The 18,490-nt window shown below is 40.8% G+C and overlaps 1 protein-coding gene across 1 annotated transcript in view; it reads left to right on the forward strand.

Annotated features, from left to right (window-relative positions):
• The window catches only part of CATSPERB (cation channel sperm associated auxiliary subunit beta), a 179,653-nt gene that overhangs the window by 106,357 nt on the left and 54,806 nt on the right, over positions 1-18,490 (forward strand). Inside the window, 2 exon segments of the mRNA XM_032287619.1 lie at positions 9,648-9,802; positions 12,278-12,432. Of these exon segments, the coding sequence (XP_032143510.1) occupies positions 9,648-9,802; positions 12,278-12,432 (310 nt within the window).

An 18,490-nucleotide genomic window follows, 5' to 3' on the forward strand; every position in this document is an offset into this window, starting at 1 on the left:
TCCTATGATTGTGAAATAAATGAAAGTAATTGTGAGTATTGTTAGGAACACGATGTGAAACATTTTCAGTATTCCAGAAAGCTCCCTCTTGACACTTTTTTTTTTTTCTTTTTTTTGAGACAGAGTCTTGCTCTGTTGCTCAGACTGGTGCAGTGGCATGATCTCAGCTCACTGCAACCTCCACCTCCCAGATTCAAGCAATTCTCCTGCCTCAGCCTCCAGAGCAGCTGAGTTTACAGGCATGCAACACCATGCCCAGCTAATGTTTGTATTTTTAGTAGAGACAGGGTTTGACCATGTTGGCCAGGCTGGTCTCAAACTCCTGACCTCAAGTGATCCTCCTGCCTCAGCCTCCCAAAGGGCTGGGATTACAGTCATGAGCCACTGCTCATGGCCTCCTTTTTTTTTTTTTTTTCATTTATGTACCTCTAAAGATAGCTGTTATTATCATTTATCATACTATAAATCAGTTTTACGTAGCTTTGAACACCATACAAATGGAATTGTGTAGTATAAATGTGTCCGTGTCTGACTTGTTCAGTCAACATTATGACTGCAAGATTTCTTTATAAGGTTGCATGTATTAGTAATTTATCCTTTTTCACTACTGTGTACTCTTCTGTTGTACAAATATACTATCATATATTTATCCATTCTACTGCTGATGGATATTTGTATTGTTTCCATTTGGGGCTATCATAAATAAGGCAGTGATTAGCATTTTTGTATACATCTCTTCTGGACATAATCTTTCTTTTCTGTTGGATATATACCTAGGAATGGAATTGTTGCATCATTAAGTTTATATTTGTTTATCTTTTTGTGAAAAAAAAAAAAAAATCTTAAGTGCTGCCAACATTACTCCAAAGTGATTGTATCAATTTGCTCTTCCACCAGCAATGTGAAGGAGTTCCAGTTGATCCCCCTTCTAGTCAACACTTAGTATTATTAGTTTTTCTTCTTTTTTTTTGAGACAGGGTCTCACTCCCAGGCTGGAGTGCAGTAACTTGAACACAGGTCACAGTAGCCTCAACCTTCTGGGCTCAAGTGATCCTCTCACCTCAGCTTCCTGAGTAGCAAGGACCACAAGTGCACTCCACCATGACTTGGCTGATTTTTTTTATTTTTTGTAGTGGTTTTGGTCTTGCCATGTTGCCCAGGCTGATCTCAAACTTCTGGGCTCAAGCAGTCCTCCTGTCTTGGCCTCCCAAAGTCCTGGGATTACAGGCATGAGCCACCATGCTCGGCCTAGTCTTTAAAATGTAAGCCATTATGATGAATGTGTAATGGTATCTTTTTTTTTTTTCAGACAGTCTCACTCTGTCGCCCAGGATGAAGTACAGTGGTGCAATCTCAGCTCACTGCAAACTCTGCCTCCTGGGTTCAAACAATTCTCCTGCCTCAGCTTCCCAAGTAGCTGGGATTACAGGCAGCCCCCCACCAAGCCTGGCTAATTTTTTTTTTTTTTTTTGTATCGTTAGTAGAGACAGGTTTCACCATGTTGGTCAGGCTGGTCTCAAACTCCTGACCTCAAGTGATCTGTCCAGGCAGGCCTCCCAAAATGTTGGGATTACAGGTGTGAGCCGTTGCATCCAGCCTAATGGTATTTCATTGAAGATTTAGTTTGCATGAGTAATAATGTCAAGCACATGTTCATATGTTCATTTTTATATTCTTTTTGCAAATTCTTTTCAAGTGTTTTTTGAATCAAGTTTTGATTTGAGTTACTTTTCTTTTTTTTTTTTTATTTGAGTTACTTTCCTTAATGATTTCTATGAGATTTTAATGTATTATGGATCTGATTTTTTATTGGAAATATTTTCTTGTAATTAGTGGCTTATCTTATGTACTTTCTTCATGGTATCTTTTGAATAAAAATTATTAATTTTTTTTTTAAGATGGAGTCTCGCTCTGTCACCAGGCTGGAGTGCAGTGGTGCAATCTTGGCTCACTGCAACCTCCAACTCCCTGGTTCAGAAAATTCTCCTGCCTCAGCCTCTCTGGTAGCTGGAATTACAGGCACGCACCACCTCACCCAGCTAATTTTTGTATTTTTTAGTAGAGATGGGGTTTCACCATGTTGGCCAGGATGGTCTCGATCTCCTGATCTTGTGATCTACCTGCCTCCTAAAGTGGTGGGATTACAGGCATGAGCCACCGTACCCAGCCAATTATTAATTTTTAAAAGCTCAATTGATCAATCTTTCCTTTTATGATTAATACCTTTTACTTCTTGTATTCTATTTAAGAATTCTTTGCCTTTCCCAAAGCTATGAAAATATGCTGTTTTATTCTGGAGATTGATTGTTTTAGATTTCATATACAGATCAAATGTAAAGTCTCTAATTTTATATATGTTACAAAGTGACGTTCATTTTTTCCCTGTATAACTGCCAGAGCCTCTATTCTGGCCTCGAATTGAATATTCAAGGTCCTAAGCTTTTCTTTTCGTTTTGTAAGCTCTCCAATATATCCATAATAGTCGTGCCACCCCACAATCTCTGTAAAAACCACAGTTATTATAATCAGCTGCAGCTACTCCACTGGACTGCCTCAAGTTTTACCCTTCCACAGATACTCCATCCCACGCACTCCACAGAGATAATCTAATAATTGTGAAGCCCTTGCTTGCTATGGTTTGCCAGGCATAAGAGGTCATCTGTTCATTTATTAAGTATACAAGTAACTCAGTCCCAGAATCCCACCTCTATATTCTATGTCCTACGGACGTTTTAGGTAAAAACACTGTTTCAGTTTTGGACCAGGCAGGAAACATAATTCCTCTCAGGTCTTTTAACCAAAGAACCTTTATAAGGATACTATTTGCAGAGGGTGGACATGGTTAAAGGGCGCAACAGTGATATTAAAATATCCAGAGACTAGCAATGGGAGAAATATGTTACAGTCTGTTTGCTTAGAGGGATAAGATAGGTAGATGACATATAGATAGATGGCATTATTAAAGGCCAGTCAAAGCTGGAATGGAATAGGGACCACCATTTAAGAGGTGTAGTCTAGGAAGCTCACAGCCACCACAGAAACACACCACCAAAGCAAGAAGAAAGAGGGTGAAAATGACCTTAACTTCTGTCTCCTTCCCTTTTCTTAACTCCTGCTGCGCATTTCATTTGCCAAACCCAATCAGGAGTCAACTGGAAATAGCACAAAGATTGCAGTTCATAGGAATCAGTCTTCCATTGCACCAAACAGGAAGGAGAAAGTCTGAGAGTGGATCTGGAAGAATGGCCAAATAGAGAATAAACAGCACATATTGTGAAACAAAATCAAAACAGACCTAGCAAGGTCATGTTGGAAACAGTAAAAACAATCAACACCCAAGAAAACTTGTCAATAAAAATTATAAATATAATCTATAAAACATATCCAGATGTAGAATGAACAAGTGAGTGGAAAGAATCTAAAATAATAAATATAGATGCTAACGATTCAGAAACTACAAATGTAGGAATTTCCAGTGATGAATAGAAATGGTGGCTGTGTGTTTCTCTCTTTTATCTACTGTTTCTGGCACAGCATAGCCCTCTGATAGAAATGGATGGATGGATGGATTAATAAATACAAAAAAATTGAAAGAGCAAAGGAAACCAAAATCAATAATGACATTAATTTTTTGAACAAAAAGCGAAACAAACTAATACTAAAAGCAAAAACACTCTTCTGAATTATTTGAAATGAAAAATGTGAATCAATTTTAAAGCAACAAAAATCAAGCCAGCCTTGGATTCTTCTGCTGCAACAATGCCTCTCGCATTTTCTAATATAGAACCTCCAAAAAAAATTAGTTTCACCTAAGAATTTGTAACCAACTCAACTCATTATTCATATTCATTCTCTAAAAGAAAACGTAGAATTCTTCTACAACAAATTATGGTGATTTCTCCTGACACTGGCTTTACTGATAAACGTATGTCCTATTGCTTTGTTTTCTTCTCTGCACTCACAATAACTTTGTTTCTATGCCAAATTATAAAGTCATATTTTTGAAAGCACTTTAAGCAGCAGTAAAACTCAACATGTATTGCACCAATGATCCAGGAAACTCAATTAAAGTGATGACAGTATAAATGACTGAGACAAAGTACGTGCATGGGTAGGCAATTGACCACTATGGTTTGAGTGCCCTCTGGCTGACAATGATTGTAAGACACACCAATTATAGGACGTGTCTCATTACCAAACTGTTAAAATGTGAAACAAGTGTCTCTTGCCATGTTTATCCACAAAATATGGCATATTGAACCTTAGCAATTACATCAGCAAAGTTTTGCTACTGAAAAGCTCACAGGAGCATAAGAAAAAACCTGACTACACATGATTCAGAGGAAAAATCGTGACTATTATTGACACAAAAAACAAAAACACAGTGAGAGTCTCTTAGAACCACATGATAAAATAATCAAGAATTTAAAAGGTTAGGGGAATAACAAAAAGTTAAAACCAAGAAAGCCAAAAGGGACTGCCATCCCTAAAAGGCAGTCCAAAATACTATCTCTTTATCTGAGTTTAACTTTACATGGAGTTAGGATATTTTTTGTAATCCTTTATTGTGATCATTTATGGAATTTTTAAAAATGTGCATGCTGGTGGTTATCTGTAGTCCCAGCTACTCAGGAGTCTGAGACAGGGGAATCACTTGAGCCTGGGAAGCGGAGGTTACAGTGAGCCAAGATCATGCCACTGCACTCCAGCATGGGTGACAGAGTGAAACTCTGTCTCAAAAAAACAAAAAACAAACAACAACAAGAAAAAAACATGTGTACATTACAAGTTTTAAAAAGCAAAAGAAGGCTGGATGTGGTGGCTCATGCTTGAATTCCAGAACTTTGGGAGGCCAAGGTAGGAGCATTGCTTGAGCCAGGAGTTCAAGACCAACAGGGCAACATAGCAAGACTCAATCTCTACAAACACACACACACACACACACCACACACATATACACATTTAAGTTTGCATATGTGTATTAAAGCAAAGGAAACAGAATAACCCTTAAAAACAGACATAAAAAAGAAAAAAGAATACAAACCTGAAAATGTGCAAAGCACAACATAGAATAACCAAAAGTAGAGCTGGTCTACAGTTATTACCATAAATGCTATGGATTCACTTATTCAGCAGCATTTATTCAGTACCTCATATAGGCCAGGTACTGTTTCAGCCACTAAGGGTACAGCAGTCTCTTTTCCTGTGGAACTTACACACTTGTTAGAAGAGACTAATAATTGGCCGGGTGCGGTGGCTTAAGCCTGTAATCCCAGCACTTTGGGAGGCCGAGGTGGGTGGATCACGAGGTCAAGAGATCGAGACCATCCTGGTCAACACAGTGAAACCCCGTCTCTACTAAAAATACAAAACATTTGCTGGGCATGGTGGTGCGTGCCTGTAATCCCAGCTACTCAGGAGGCTGAGGCAGGAGAATTGCCTGAGCCCAGGAGGCGGAGGCTGCGGTGAGCCGAGATCGCGCCATTGCACTCCAGCCTGGGTAACAAGAGCGAAACTCCGTCCCAAAAAAAAAAAAAAAAAAGAGACTAATAATTAACAAGTAAATCAAAATAGGCTGTATATAAGATAAATGCTACACAGGAAAAAAAAAATAATAAGGTAAGGTGAATAGGAAGTCTCAGGTGAAGGGTGTGCTGGGTGGCTGTAGTGCAGCATGTATTGTGGCCAGGGTGAGCGACCCTGAAGCAGATGAGGGAATGAGCAGGTATCTAAGGGTAACCTACATTTCTCCATTAAAGACAGAGTTTCATTTTGGATTTTAAAATCTTGAAATATGTTGCCAGGAGTAAAAAACTTAAAGCTTAAGTGGAGAGAAAAAAATATAATTAAAGATTCAAACACGCTGGGAGAGAAAACAGAGGCAGTAATGTTAATATTCACACAGAGCAAGTGTTTTAGGCTGAAAGTATTCAATAAACAAAGTTCTTTCTGTGATAAAATGTAAATAGTAAAAATATATCATTATTGAATCAATGTCCTAAAATAATATAATATCTTGTAAATATAAAAAACTGAACTATAAGGAACATGAGAAGAAATCAACTGACGTGCCAAAGTAGAATACATTTGAAATTGACTGTGTTCAGTCTTTATACATAACGATCAAGATAAAAGTATAAGGGAACATTCCTTGCAGAGGAATTAAGACATTGTGTTGAAATACATGGCACATGTAGTATACTATAGCTAAATTATAAGTTTCCTAGGGATGACTCATTAATGATGAGATCATAAAGGTAAGTTGAACCCAGTTTTCCATTTGAGTCAAGCTAAAGAATTTCATCATGCTACTAAGAGAGTGTTAACATAATCACATTTGTATTTTAGAAAGATCATACAGGGGAATATACTGGAAAATGTGAGATTTTAGGCCAAGTGGTATGTTGATAAGAGGCTATTTTAAAAGTTTACGTGGGATGATGAGGATCTGCATTAGAAGAGTGGCCACAAATATGGAGAAAACAATGGAAAATTATCAATGAAAGCAGTGGGAGTTTGTGAAGAATTGGCTGTAAAATAGACAGAAGTGGGTATAGTCAAGAGTTATGCATAGGGCAACTGGATGAGTAATGACACAATGAACATCATCCATAGAACACAGTATCCAAGGGACTTCCATTTCCAGTTGAGGCATCACTTTACTACTGAGAATAATTTATCTAACAAAATACTTAGATAAACTATTTTTTAAAATTCATAACCTGAGGCTGAGCATGGTGGCTCACACCTGTAACCTCAGCACTTTGAGAGGCCAAGATGGGCGGATCATGAGGTCAAGAGTTCGAGACCAGCCTGACCAAAATGGTGAAACCTTGTCTCTACTAAAAGTACAAAAATTAGCTGAGTATGGTGGTACACATCTGTAATCCCAGCTACTCAGGAGGCTGAAGCAGGACAATCATTCGAACCCAGGAGGTAGAGGTTGCGGTGAGCTGAGATTGTACCACTGCACTCCAGCCTGGGCGACAGAACAAGACTCTGTCTCAGATAGATAGATAGATAGATAGATAGATAGATAGATAGATATAGATAGATAACCAGAAAAGCTAATAGAAACAACCAGGCCAAAATCTAAGGGAAAACAAAAACTTAGCTTGGCTCTGTGTCCCCAACCAAATCTCACCTTGAACTGTAGGTCCCATCATCCCCATGTGTTGTGGGAGGGACCTGGGGGGAGGTAATTTAATCATGGGGTCAGGTCTTTCCCTTGCTGTTCTGGTGGTAGTGAATAAGTCTCACAAGAACTGATGGTTTTGTAAAGCAAGTTCCCCTGCATAAGCTCTCTTGCTTGCTACCATGTAAGATGTGACTTTGCTCCTCCCCAGCCATGTGAAACTGTGAGTCAATTAAATCTCTTTCCTTTATAAATTACCCAGTCTCAGGTACATCTTTATTAGCAGCGTGAGAACAGGCTAAGACACTTGGAGAGGTAAACAGGGCACACAGTGCCAAAGTCCTTTTGACTGAAGAGATTTACAAGTTCCTGCAAACTTACACTTTGAATTTGGTAGACTAACATGGCCCTGAGTCTACCCAGGTAGTGAGAATGATAGATGGTGTGCCCCACCATACACCAGAACCCCTAAGGGCTCTACCCTTAGGATAATGATGAATCAGAGGTAAATCCATACACACTCACAGACATCCCCAAGGAATACAACAAAGCCTTCTTGCTGTTAAGTGGGTAGGAAACGAAAAAGAGAGAAAAAAAACCTGTCTGAGAGGTTATGGCTATTGGAAGGCCTCTGTGAGATTTGCAGCCGTGCTTTGCATCGTCTGGGATTATAGGTGCCTACCACCACACCCAGCTAATTTTTATATTTTTAGTAAAGACGGGGTTTCACCAAGTTGGCCAGGCTGGTCTCGAACTCCTGCCCACAGGTGATCTGCCTGCCTTAGCCTCCCAAAGCATTGGGATTCCAGGCCTGAGCCACCGCTCCTGGCCATTCATGATTTTTTAAACAAACACTTATTAAAGCAAGAACAGAAGGTAACTTTTTGATTGAGAGTATCTAGGGGGGAAAGAAGCTATAACAAATATCCAATCAGATTTTACAATAACACACCAAAAGCTTTTGCTATGGCATCTACCACTACCTCTATTCATCATTGTATTGGAGGGCTGAATTAGCCTAGACAGGCAAGAACAACGTATTAAAAGCATAAGGTTGGAGAGGAAGGAGGATAGCTGTTTCTGTAACAGATTATCTAATTGTGGACATAGACAACCTCAGGCTGGTATAGCTGGAGCAGAGTAAGCACCGCAGAAAGTCATAGATGGTAAGTCAGAGAGGGACTGGAATTCAGACCATGGTGGCCTTTGGAGGACATTGCAAGGTCTTTGACTCTTACTGAGAGAGAGGTTGAAGCCATGGAGAGTTTTGATGAGGGGAGTGGATGAAGCGACTTAACATTTTTAAAGTGTTACTTTGGATGCTTTTTTGAGAATAGACTGAAGGGAGCTACGGGCAGAATCACGGAGACCAATTGGGAAACACAAGAGAGATGACAGTGGCTTGTACAGGGTGATAGTGGTGACAGAGGTGAGAAGTGGATGGAGTCTATGCATATAATGAGGCTAGAGTCAATAGGATTGCTGATGGATTAAATACAGGGTGTGAGAGAAAGAGGAAGTAAGAGTGACACCGAGGTTTTTGGGGCTCAGCAGCAGCAATAATGCAGCTGCCATTAATGAAGGGGAGGCAGGCCCGGGACTGGAGGAGGTTTGCATGAGGATCAGGAGCTCAGTCTGGAAGGAGTTCACTTTGAGAGGCCCAACCAACATCAGATGAAGCTGTTGGAAGGCAGTCAGCTATGTAAGTCTAGACTTCAGAGAACAGCACTAGACAGTAGACTTAAATTTGGGAATTATCCTCCTAAAGATGGATTTAAAATCCTAAAACAGAGTGAGATCTCCAAAGACAGTGAGAGAAGAAATCTAAAAGCTGAGTCCTAGGACACTCCAATGTGTAGAAAAAACTAGGAGAACCTGAGCCAACTGGGTGGGTTTGGGTGGGGTGCAGTGTGCAGAAATTAGACTTCTTCATCCTGAGCCATGATCTTTCACTCTAGTTCCTTCCAAAGGAGGGGACCCTGTCTCAGGACCAGTGTCTGTTTCGCTAAGTGAATGGTGCTGCACCATCTGACTACTGACAGTGCCTCTCAACGTGGTGCCCTAAGGATGAGAGAACCACAGGATGTCCAGTTTGGTTCAACATATTAATCCTAGTATTACTTAGCGACACAATGTCTACTGATGATTCCCCTTGCCTTCCTAAGGGTTGTTTTATTACTGCCTTTTACTTCTTCAGGAATCTGATTTGCTGGTAATAGGAAGAGAAACCAATACTACAGAGACCTAACCTCTTTTCCTCTAGATCTCTTAATTCAACATCCCCTCTGTTTGTTTCTTCACCTACTTCAGTGAACAGGTTCTGTAATGACGTGGAGTCTGGAGAAGACTTCCCAGGAACCTAACAACTAGCATTCATTTTCCTAATTCAGGCATCTCAGGGCCCTACTTCTACCTGTTAGTTTAAATGAAGATGTCTTTACAAGGTATGGTATTAACATTTTTCGACTTCTATTATATCAGTATCAAGACACTTCTCTCTATTTCCTAATAGGATTAGGAAGATACACTGCAGCTGGAAGTGTTAATGATAGAATTTTCACTTTATACTATGACCAGTTGGGGTTCCTACATAAGCTGACTCCAGGTCGCTTTGAAGCTAGTGGACCACCCACAACCTTTGGACGTTTTAGAAGTCTTTTTGGACAGGTCGGTATATAATGCGTTGAAACAATTTGCCTCATTTTAAGAATAGATGCCACATTCAATACACAGAATAATGGGAAAGTATTTTCATTGGGACAAATTCCTTAATGCAGTTTGCTCTATTGAATGAAAGGAAAAACCTCTGTGTGCCACCAACATCTCCAAATCTTCTTCCAAGTCCCATATGGGGCTATATAGCTTCAGTTCCACCTAGAATACCTTCATGCACATATCTTCACAGCAGAACACCTCTAGACATTCTATGCTCGAACCATTATTCTCAGCCCAGGCCAAGGTAGGGTTGATTCTCTACTTCCTAAGGTTGGCCCTGAAGAAACATGGGTTGTGAGGCCAGGTGCCATGTCGCATGCCTGTAATCCTAGCACTGTGGGAGGCCGAGGTGGGTAGATTGCCTGAGCCCAGGAGTTGGAGACTAGCCTGGGCAACGAGGTGAAACCCCATTTCTACAAAAGAATACAAAAATTAGCCTGGTGTGGTGGCATTCATCTGTAGTCCCAGCTTCTCGGGAGGCTGAGGCGAGAGGATCACTTGAACCTGGGAAGTTGAGGCTGAAGTGAGCTGTGATCATGCCATTGAACTCCAGCCTGGGCAACACAGTAAGACCCTGCCTCAAAAAAAAAAAAAGAACATGAGCTGTGGCCTGCCTTTCTTTTTTCCTATTAGCCCTGCCCACTGGTTTCTTCTTTTTCTAGTGACAACATAAAAAGGAGTTCTATTCTTTACAGATGACACTTAATACAGGTTTTTATAATATTTAATGTGTAATATGCTACTTGTGAAAATAGCTCATCCTCGGGCACCAGTTATAAAAATGGACACTCTCAAACCATCAGCAAATTATCAAATATTTTTGACTGGGGTTAGTAAAACCTGCCCGTTGACTTAAAGGAAACAGAACAAAGGATGAATCTGGTTTTAAAAGATCATTCCAGTTACCAGGCCAAAACTGCAGTTAATAGGATAGTGTGTTAGCTTCCCCTGTCTGAGACATGCATAGAGAATGAGGGTTGGAACTTTCATGGGAGAGTTAAGATACCACCATGTGACTCCCTGTGTCTTTGCTCAAGTCTGGGGTGTGGATTCCACATTTATACAAAGTGAATGATGTGAGCAAGAGGATAGAACTAACCAAAAAAAAAAGCATTTACCTCAATTTTTCACCAATTTCACAATTTGTAGGAAGTATCTTAGTTCCCTTATGTGAAAGTTTAGATTATTAAAAGAAGAAAAACCTACAAGAATTTGTATACTCAGGCCAAGTTTGAGGAAGCCACACTCAACAACATCACTTCCCTCTCCACAAACAAACTATGCATGCATTCTCTCTGGATAAAATAATCACTAGCTCTTACTACAGTGTTAGAGCTCTTAATTTCTGTAACAACTATTTATTCCTATTTCCTTATGAGGAAAGTGAGGCACAGAGAGGCTGGTTAGTTACTGGGATTAGACATCTATCCCAGGGAACTGATCCCCCCAGGGCCTGTGCTCTCAGCCACCCTGCTGCCTTCCACTGGGCTTGCATACACTTTCCCTAGGATATGCTTGCCACTCCCAGACTACAATGTCATACAGAATTATAGAAGTTTTAGCCATTTCAGTGATTTTCAAGAGTCCTCAAGCCATTTGGTTCAGTCCCACATTTATTTTCCTGGCATCTATTTCCCATTTCTCCTCAGTGCATTCCCAAAATTCAGTAACTAGGAAAAAAGGCATGACAGAAGATGAGTCTTGGAGGCACGATGGGATGGATGTGTCCCCAGCCAGTCTGCACGATCCACCACCCACACCTTGTCTCATAGCAACAAAGTCAACTCCAACATCCCCTTTCGGGATGGTCCCCACCTCTTTTCTCTCCCCTAAATGTTCCCCAGGCAGGACAGGGTCAGGATTGGAGAAAGGTGTGTTGAAAAGAAAGCGCTGTAGATCAGAAATCTAGGCCAGAAGTGCCTGGGTAGACTGCAGGGGGAGGTCTGTGAGTCAGGAAAGGGGAACGGAATATGCTGCCAGTTTGGAGACTCAGAAAGCAGCTGTCCAGAGTCTCTAGCACGAGATCAGGAGCAGTAAGCGAGGACAGGGATTTCACAGGCCTTTTCATAAATAAAACTCCAAATAAGAACCCAGTTCTAAAATCTGCATCTCTAGGCTCCTCACACACACACACACACAATGTAAATCAAGTTTCCATGTACCCTTTTGCTCCAACCATCCACGAAGGGCACAGGAATCTTACACCAAATCTTATTCATCAGAACTTCCATTCCTCCTTAACAGGAAAATACCTCTTCCCTTGCACACACATGGGTATTCCAGCAGAACATGTTGATGTATTTCCTCAATTGATAAGTAAACCAGTATTGTTTTAATGTGAACTGGAAATAAATCTGTGACTTGGGTTTTGTCAGAGTCGAAGTATTAAGCAGTTTAAATATAGTATTCTCTTTTCTCTGGTTCTAGCCTCCAGATATGGGCTTTGAGACTGCACTTGCCCCACAGCACACCACCTTAGATGAAATTATCTTTTTCGCATATGTACCTGAGAACGAACCCCAGGAAACGATCTACAGCAAGAAGTTCACCAATATACACTATGGAAAAGTGATCCACTCCGGGTAGTTATTTGCATATATTTAGATGGCATATTGGTTTCTAGAATCTACTTTTTAAAGTTTTTTGAGATAGAGTCTTGCTCTGTCTTCCAGGCTGGAGTGCAGTAGAGGGATGCCACAGGTGTGAGCCGTGGCACCCAGCCAGAATTTATATTCTGAATAAGAGCTATTAGGCCTTAAAGGTAGCTTTAGGAGTTATTGACGCTTACTGAGATGTTAGAAGTAAGCATTTCTGAGAATTCTGTATATTGTGCCATGCAATATTTCATAAAAGATAGCCTCCACTACATTAGATGTGTTGGTCTCTAGGACATACAAGAATTGTCATGTGAGTAAACTCTGTGGACAGGGAGTATCCAGTGTAGTCCAGAATATTTTTGGTACTCAAGAGACATATATTTCTACAGCTTGGCCTGATGGCACTGATATAAATGGTCCTAGATTTCTAAAACTGGGGCATCATGCAAGACATCTTTGAGTCTGTAAAGACTTGTGGGTTGTCAAAAAAGACTTACTCTATTTGGCCAAGAAAATTATTCCAAAAAGTAGACCCAAAAATTTAGATCCTATTAGGTGTGGTGGCTCATACCTGTAACCTCAGCAGTTTGGGAAGCTGAGGTGGTGAATCCCTGGAGCCCAGGAGTTCGAGACCAGCCTGGGCAACATGGTGAAACCCCATCGCTACAAAAAAACACAAAACTTAGCCAGGCGTGGTGGTGTGTGCCTGTAGTGCCAGCTATTCTGGAGGCTGAGGCCAGAGGATTGCTTGAGCCTGGGAGGCTGAGGCTGCAGTGAGCCAAGATTGCTCCATGGTGCTTGCTCCAGCCTGGTTGACAGAATGAGACTCTTATCTCAAAAAAAAAAAAAAAAAAAAAGAATATGAATTCTATAACCCCCAAATCTACCAACTAAAAAAGAAATAATTTCAACAATTTCAGATTACCAGAAACTCACTGCTATGGTCTAAATATCCATTTTCCCCAAAAATTCACATGTGGAAATCCTACCCCTCAAGGTGGTAGGTGACTAGATCACAAAGACTCTGCCCTCATGAATGGAATTAGTGTCCTTATAAAAGAGACCCCAGAGAGCTAGCTAGGCCCTTCCACCCCTGGAAGGACTGAAGGACAGAGCGAGCTAGGCCCTTCCACCATCGAAGGACACACATAGAAGACACCATCTATAAGCCAGAAAGTGGACCCTCACAGATACCAACTCTGCTGGCATCTCGGTCTCAGACTTTTCAGCCTCTAGAGCTGTGAGAATAAATTTCTGCTGTTTACAGACTACCTGGTTTATGGTATTTTGTTATAGCAGCCCAAGTAGACTAAGATGCTCACCTTGTCTCAAAGTGGTGGACTCTATTCTTATACCAGGTTGGAATCTGTATATTATAGGTGTTTGGGACTGTCAATACTTATCTTGTCCCACAGCTAACAATACCTTGCACCGTGAGGCAGCTCACTCCGAAGTGGAGGGGAACGTAGGAATCAGACCTAATATAATAAATGTCAGCAGTATTTTTCTCATGAGGATTGTATAAATTTGTCTCTAACAAAAGTGTCAGTGATCTCTAGAATTATTTTTTGCGCTAGGTGGATCTTGTATGTGTGATATTCCAGATCAGTTAGTTTGTGTTTATGTAGGTGTTTTTCTGTAGAAAACCTACAGAATCACTTTTCAATATTTTAATATTAATATGATTAATATTATCCCAATGTTAACATTAATTTATTGTATTCTAATTATTTTTAAAAGCATATGCTCATTCTCTTAAGGATCAGAATATTTAAAAACCAGAAGAGTACAATCTATAGTAAGATTCAGTAACTTTGCTCTGTTTGCACAGAAACTAGGGAACGGGTAGCTTCAAGGCAGGAAATATGAGCGAAGCGAGGGTCAGAGACCTGGAGAGCAAGTGAAACTTCAACTGGGCAGGTGAAGAATTTGGGAGCCCAGTGTTCTCGAGCCTGCAGGAGGCCAAAGGCAGTTATTCAGGTAGTCAGGGTGAAAGGCAGAGTGAGCCATTCCCTTACTCCACCAATCACCATTTAACACTGATGACCAGTAAGGCACTGTGGTGGGTGCTGCTACACAGTGGTGAGCATGACATTCAAGCACCTCATCCCATGACCTTATATTCTAGCCCAGAAGGAGACAAGTATGTGATTACAGTTGACTAAGTCTGCAAAAGGGGCATATAGAGCATTGAGAGATTATTTTCTTGGGGCTGGAGCCCTTGTTTAGAGAATCCTATGTTTCTCCTGGAATAACACCCAACTTCCTTACTGGAACTCAAAAAGCCCCACTGACCTGGCTCCACTCTCTCGAGTGACCTCTCTGTTTTGTTCACTGCAGTGAAATCACTCTGGTTTAACTTTGGTTTCTATAACACATCCTGCTCCTTTTGGCCTGGAGGCCTTTGAGCATGCTGTTCCTCTTAGCCTGGAACCTTCCCCCAACTACCACTCTCTTCCTTCACTTTGTTCTGGTCTTTTCTTAAGCCTCAGAGTTTGGGTGAAAGAAGAGAGGTGAAGTAAAGGAGCAAGAAGTCCTCCTGCTGGAGACCTCCAGAGTCTTTGGCATGGGCAATGCCACTCTTGCAGCTCATAACAACTACTCCCACCCAGCCAGCCCCTGGAATTCTATCACGGGGTTGGGGTCCCATTGCCCTTTCCTTCTGGGCAGCATTTTTTTTTTCTTTCCTGCCTCCCTTCCACCCCACATGACCCTTGTTTCCCAGAGATAAGCATTGTCTTGGATTTTATGTTAACATCTTTTACAGTTTTGCTTTAGAGATTTAACACTAGTTTTGCAAAATGTATGACTTGCCTTTTTCAACATTATGCTTTTGAAATTACTCAATATTGATATGTGATCTGTAATTCAATCACATAAATACGCTACAATTTATGTAGCTATTCTCCTATATTGTCTTGGAATCATGTTAAATTCTTTCCTTTCTTCCTACCGTCCTCCCTCCCTCCCTCCCTCCCTCCCTTTCCTTCCTTCCTTTCTTCCTTCCTTCCTTTTTCCTTCCTTTTTTTCTCTCTCTTTTTTTCTTTCATTTCTTTCCACAGGGTCTCCCTCTGTCACCCAGGCTGGAATGCAGTGGTGCGATCATGACTCACTGCAGCTTTGACCTCCCTGGCTCAAGTGATCCTTCCACCTCAGCCTTCTGAGTATCTGGGACTACAGGCACACACATGCCACAACACCCAGCTAGTTTTTGTCATTTTTTTTTCTTTTTTTTTTTTTTTTTTGTAGAGATGGGATTTTGCCATGTTGTCCAAGCTGATCTTGAACTCCTGGGCTTAAGTCATCTTCCCACCTTGGCTGCCCAAAGTGCTAAGATTACAGGTGTGAGCCATCCACCCAGCTTCTCAATTTTACCCATGTAGAATTGACGTGTCTAGTGTAAACTGGGAATCCAGTTTTTCTTTTTTTTTTTAACCTGGGTAATCTATTGTCAACACAAGCCCCTCTTACCCCACTGATCTGCAGCGCTGCCCTGTGATATATCCTAGTCCCATATATGCATTGTTCTGTTCCTGTCCTCTCTTCTAGTTCACTGGTGTATTTGTCTTCTCTGTGACACACTGACTAAATGACTGTAATTATGAAACTTGTATGAATAACCCCGTCCCCCTGCCTTTTCTTGGCTTTTGGTCTTCCATTTATATGTTAGACTCAGCTTGTTGAGTTCCATTAAGAAAAATAAAAACCCCAAAACCTGGTAATAGAAATTACCTCTTGCAACCAAATTCTGCCTTATATCACTGTTAGATAGATCTTGGGTGGGAATTTCATGCTCTTCCCCTGCAGTAAGAGAATTCTTAGTTCTCTTAGAATTTTAGGACCAAGACAGATTCCTGATTCTTCCTAAGGGTAGAAGTTATTATTTTCATCCTTCCCTCCTCTATGACATGTCTTTCCCTGGGCCCTGTGGGTGAGTGTACCTTTACTTCTTCCCTGGCAGTAGGTAAAAGCTTTTGCTTTATAGGGGAAAAGGGTGAGAGAAGGAGGGAGGACTTCTGTGCCAGAACCCTCCTGATGCCCCCCTAACCCTCAGCCACTGATCAGCTCTTTTGAGGCCTATGTGCAAAAGCATCTAACACCCAACCTCTTGTGGTTTAAGGCTTTTACTTCCTGTGAAAGAAGGTTCAGGGAAGTAGGTGATGTTTCAGGGCTGTTTCCTGCCAACCTCTGAGCCCCACAAACTACCTGCACCTCCACGGTGTGGGGTGGGGGCTGTCTCTGGTCTATTGCTCTGCCTCAGTCTTTGCCTCATGCCTTCAAGGGAAGCCTGTGGGGTTTGCAAGTGAGTGCAAATTGCCATTTGTCAGGCGCCCAAGCACTTCCAGACTCACATGCTAGCACATAGCTGGCCTTCGGCCCTTTTCTTTTTCTTTTTTAATTTTTTTATTATTTTTCTTTTTTTCTTTTTAGAGATGGGGTTTCACCTTGTTGGCTACGATGGTCTCGATCTCTTGACCTCGTGATCCGCCCACCTCAGCCTCCCAAAGTGCTGGGATTACAGGTGTGAGCCACCACGCCCGCCTTTGGCCCTTTTCTACAAGTTCAGCTAATTCTTACTTGCTCCTGTTGTGGCCAGCACTGTTTTTACTTCCCATGCTCTTCCATAGGTGACACTGCCCTGGTGTTCAATCTCTCCTTGGAATGGCTTATTGCTCTGGATTTCAGGTTAGTTGGTTGTCTCGTGACCTTAGTTCTCTGATGAGCTAGAGAAAACTCATGACTTTATACTGTATCTACTTTTTGTTTTGTTTTCTTGTTCAATTTCATCTTTCTGCATCTAAAGCAAAACCAGAAGTCTTATGATTGCCTTTTATAGAGTAATCTTATATCTTTCAAATTTGCTAAATTCTTTTAATAATTCTAGTGCTTTTTCTGCATATTCTCTTGGGTTTTGGAGTAGAGGTAAATTTTTAAATTTTTTTAAGTTTCAATAGCTTTAAGGGTACAAGTGAATTTTGATTACATAGGTGAATCGTGCGGTGGTAAAGTCTGGATTTTTGGTGTACCCATCACCCAAGTAGTGTACATTGTACCCAGTATGTAGTTTTTCCTCTCTCATGCCTCCCACCCTTCCTTCTTCTGAGTCTTTAATATCCTCTATACCCCTCTGTATTCCTTCACATACCCATAGCTTAGCTCCTACTTGTAAGTTAGAACATGCAGTATTTGGTTTTCTGTCCCTAAGTTACTTCGCTGAGGTTAATGGCCTTCAGTTCAAAAGACGTTATTTCGTTATTTTGTATGGCTGAATAGTATTTCATGGTATATATATATATATATCACCTCTTCTTTATCCACTCATCAGCTGATGGCACTTTGGTTGATTCCATGTCTTTGCGATTGTGAATTATGCTACAATAAGCATACATGTTCAGGTGTTTTTTTAAAATATAATGACTTCTTTTCCTTTGGGTAGATACCCAGTAGTGGGATTACTGGATTGAATGGTAAATCTATTTTTAATTCTTTGAGAAATCTCCATACTGTATAAATATTTTTAAGTAGATAATCATATTACCTGCCAGTACAATTGATCCTTGAACAACGTGGGTTTGAACTGTGCAGGTCTACTTATACTTGGAATTTTTTCTGCCTCTGCTACCCCTGAGTCAGTAAGACTGCCTCAGCCTACTCAATGTGATGATGACTAGGATGAAGGCCTTTATCATGATCCATTCCACTTAAGAAATAATAATTATATTTTCCCTTTCTTATGATTTTCTTAATAACGTTTTTTTCCTGTAGCTTACTTTATTATAAGAATACACTGTGTAAGACATACGACATACAAAATATGTGTTAATCAACTGTTTATATTATTGGTAAGACTTCCAGTCAACAATAGCCTACTTATAGTTAAATTTGGGGGGAGTTAAAAGTAATATGTGAATTTTCGTCTGCACAGGGGGTTGGCCTCCCTAACCTCTGCATTGTTCAAGGGTCAACTATAATTTGTTTTGTTTTTTCCTTAACATTTCTTAGCCTATTATAGCTTTTTCCTGTTATGGTGGCTAGGACTTCC

The sequence above is a fragment of the Sapajus apella genome, unplaced genomic scaffold (genome assembly GCF_009761245.1).
Source record: "Sapajus apella isolate SASKATOON/1434 unplaced genomic scaffold, GSC_monkey_1.0 scaffold20, whole genome shotgun sequence".
Taxonomy (NCBI): Eukaryota; Metazoa; Chordata; class Mammalia; order Primates; family Cebidae; genus Sapajus; species Sapajus apella.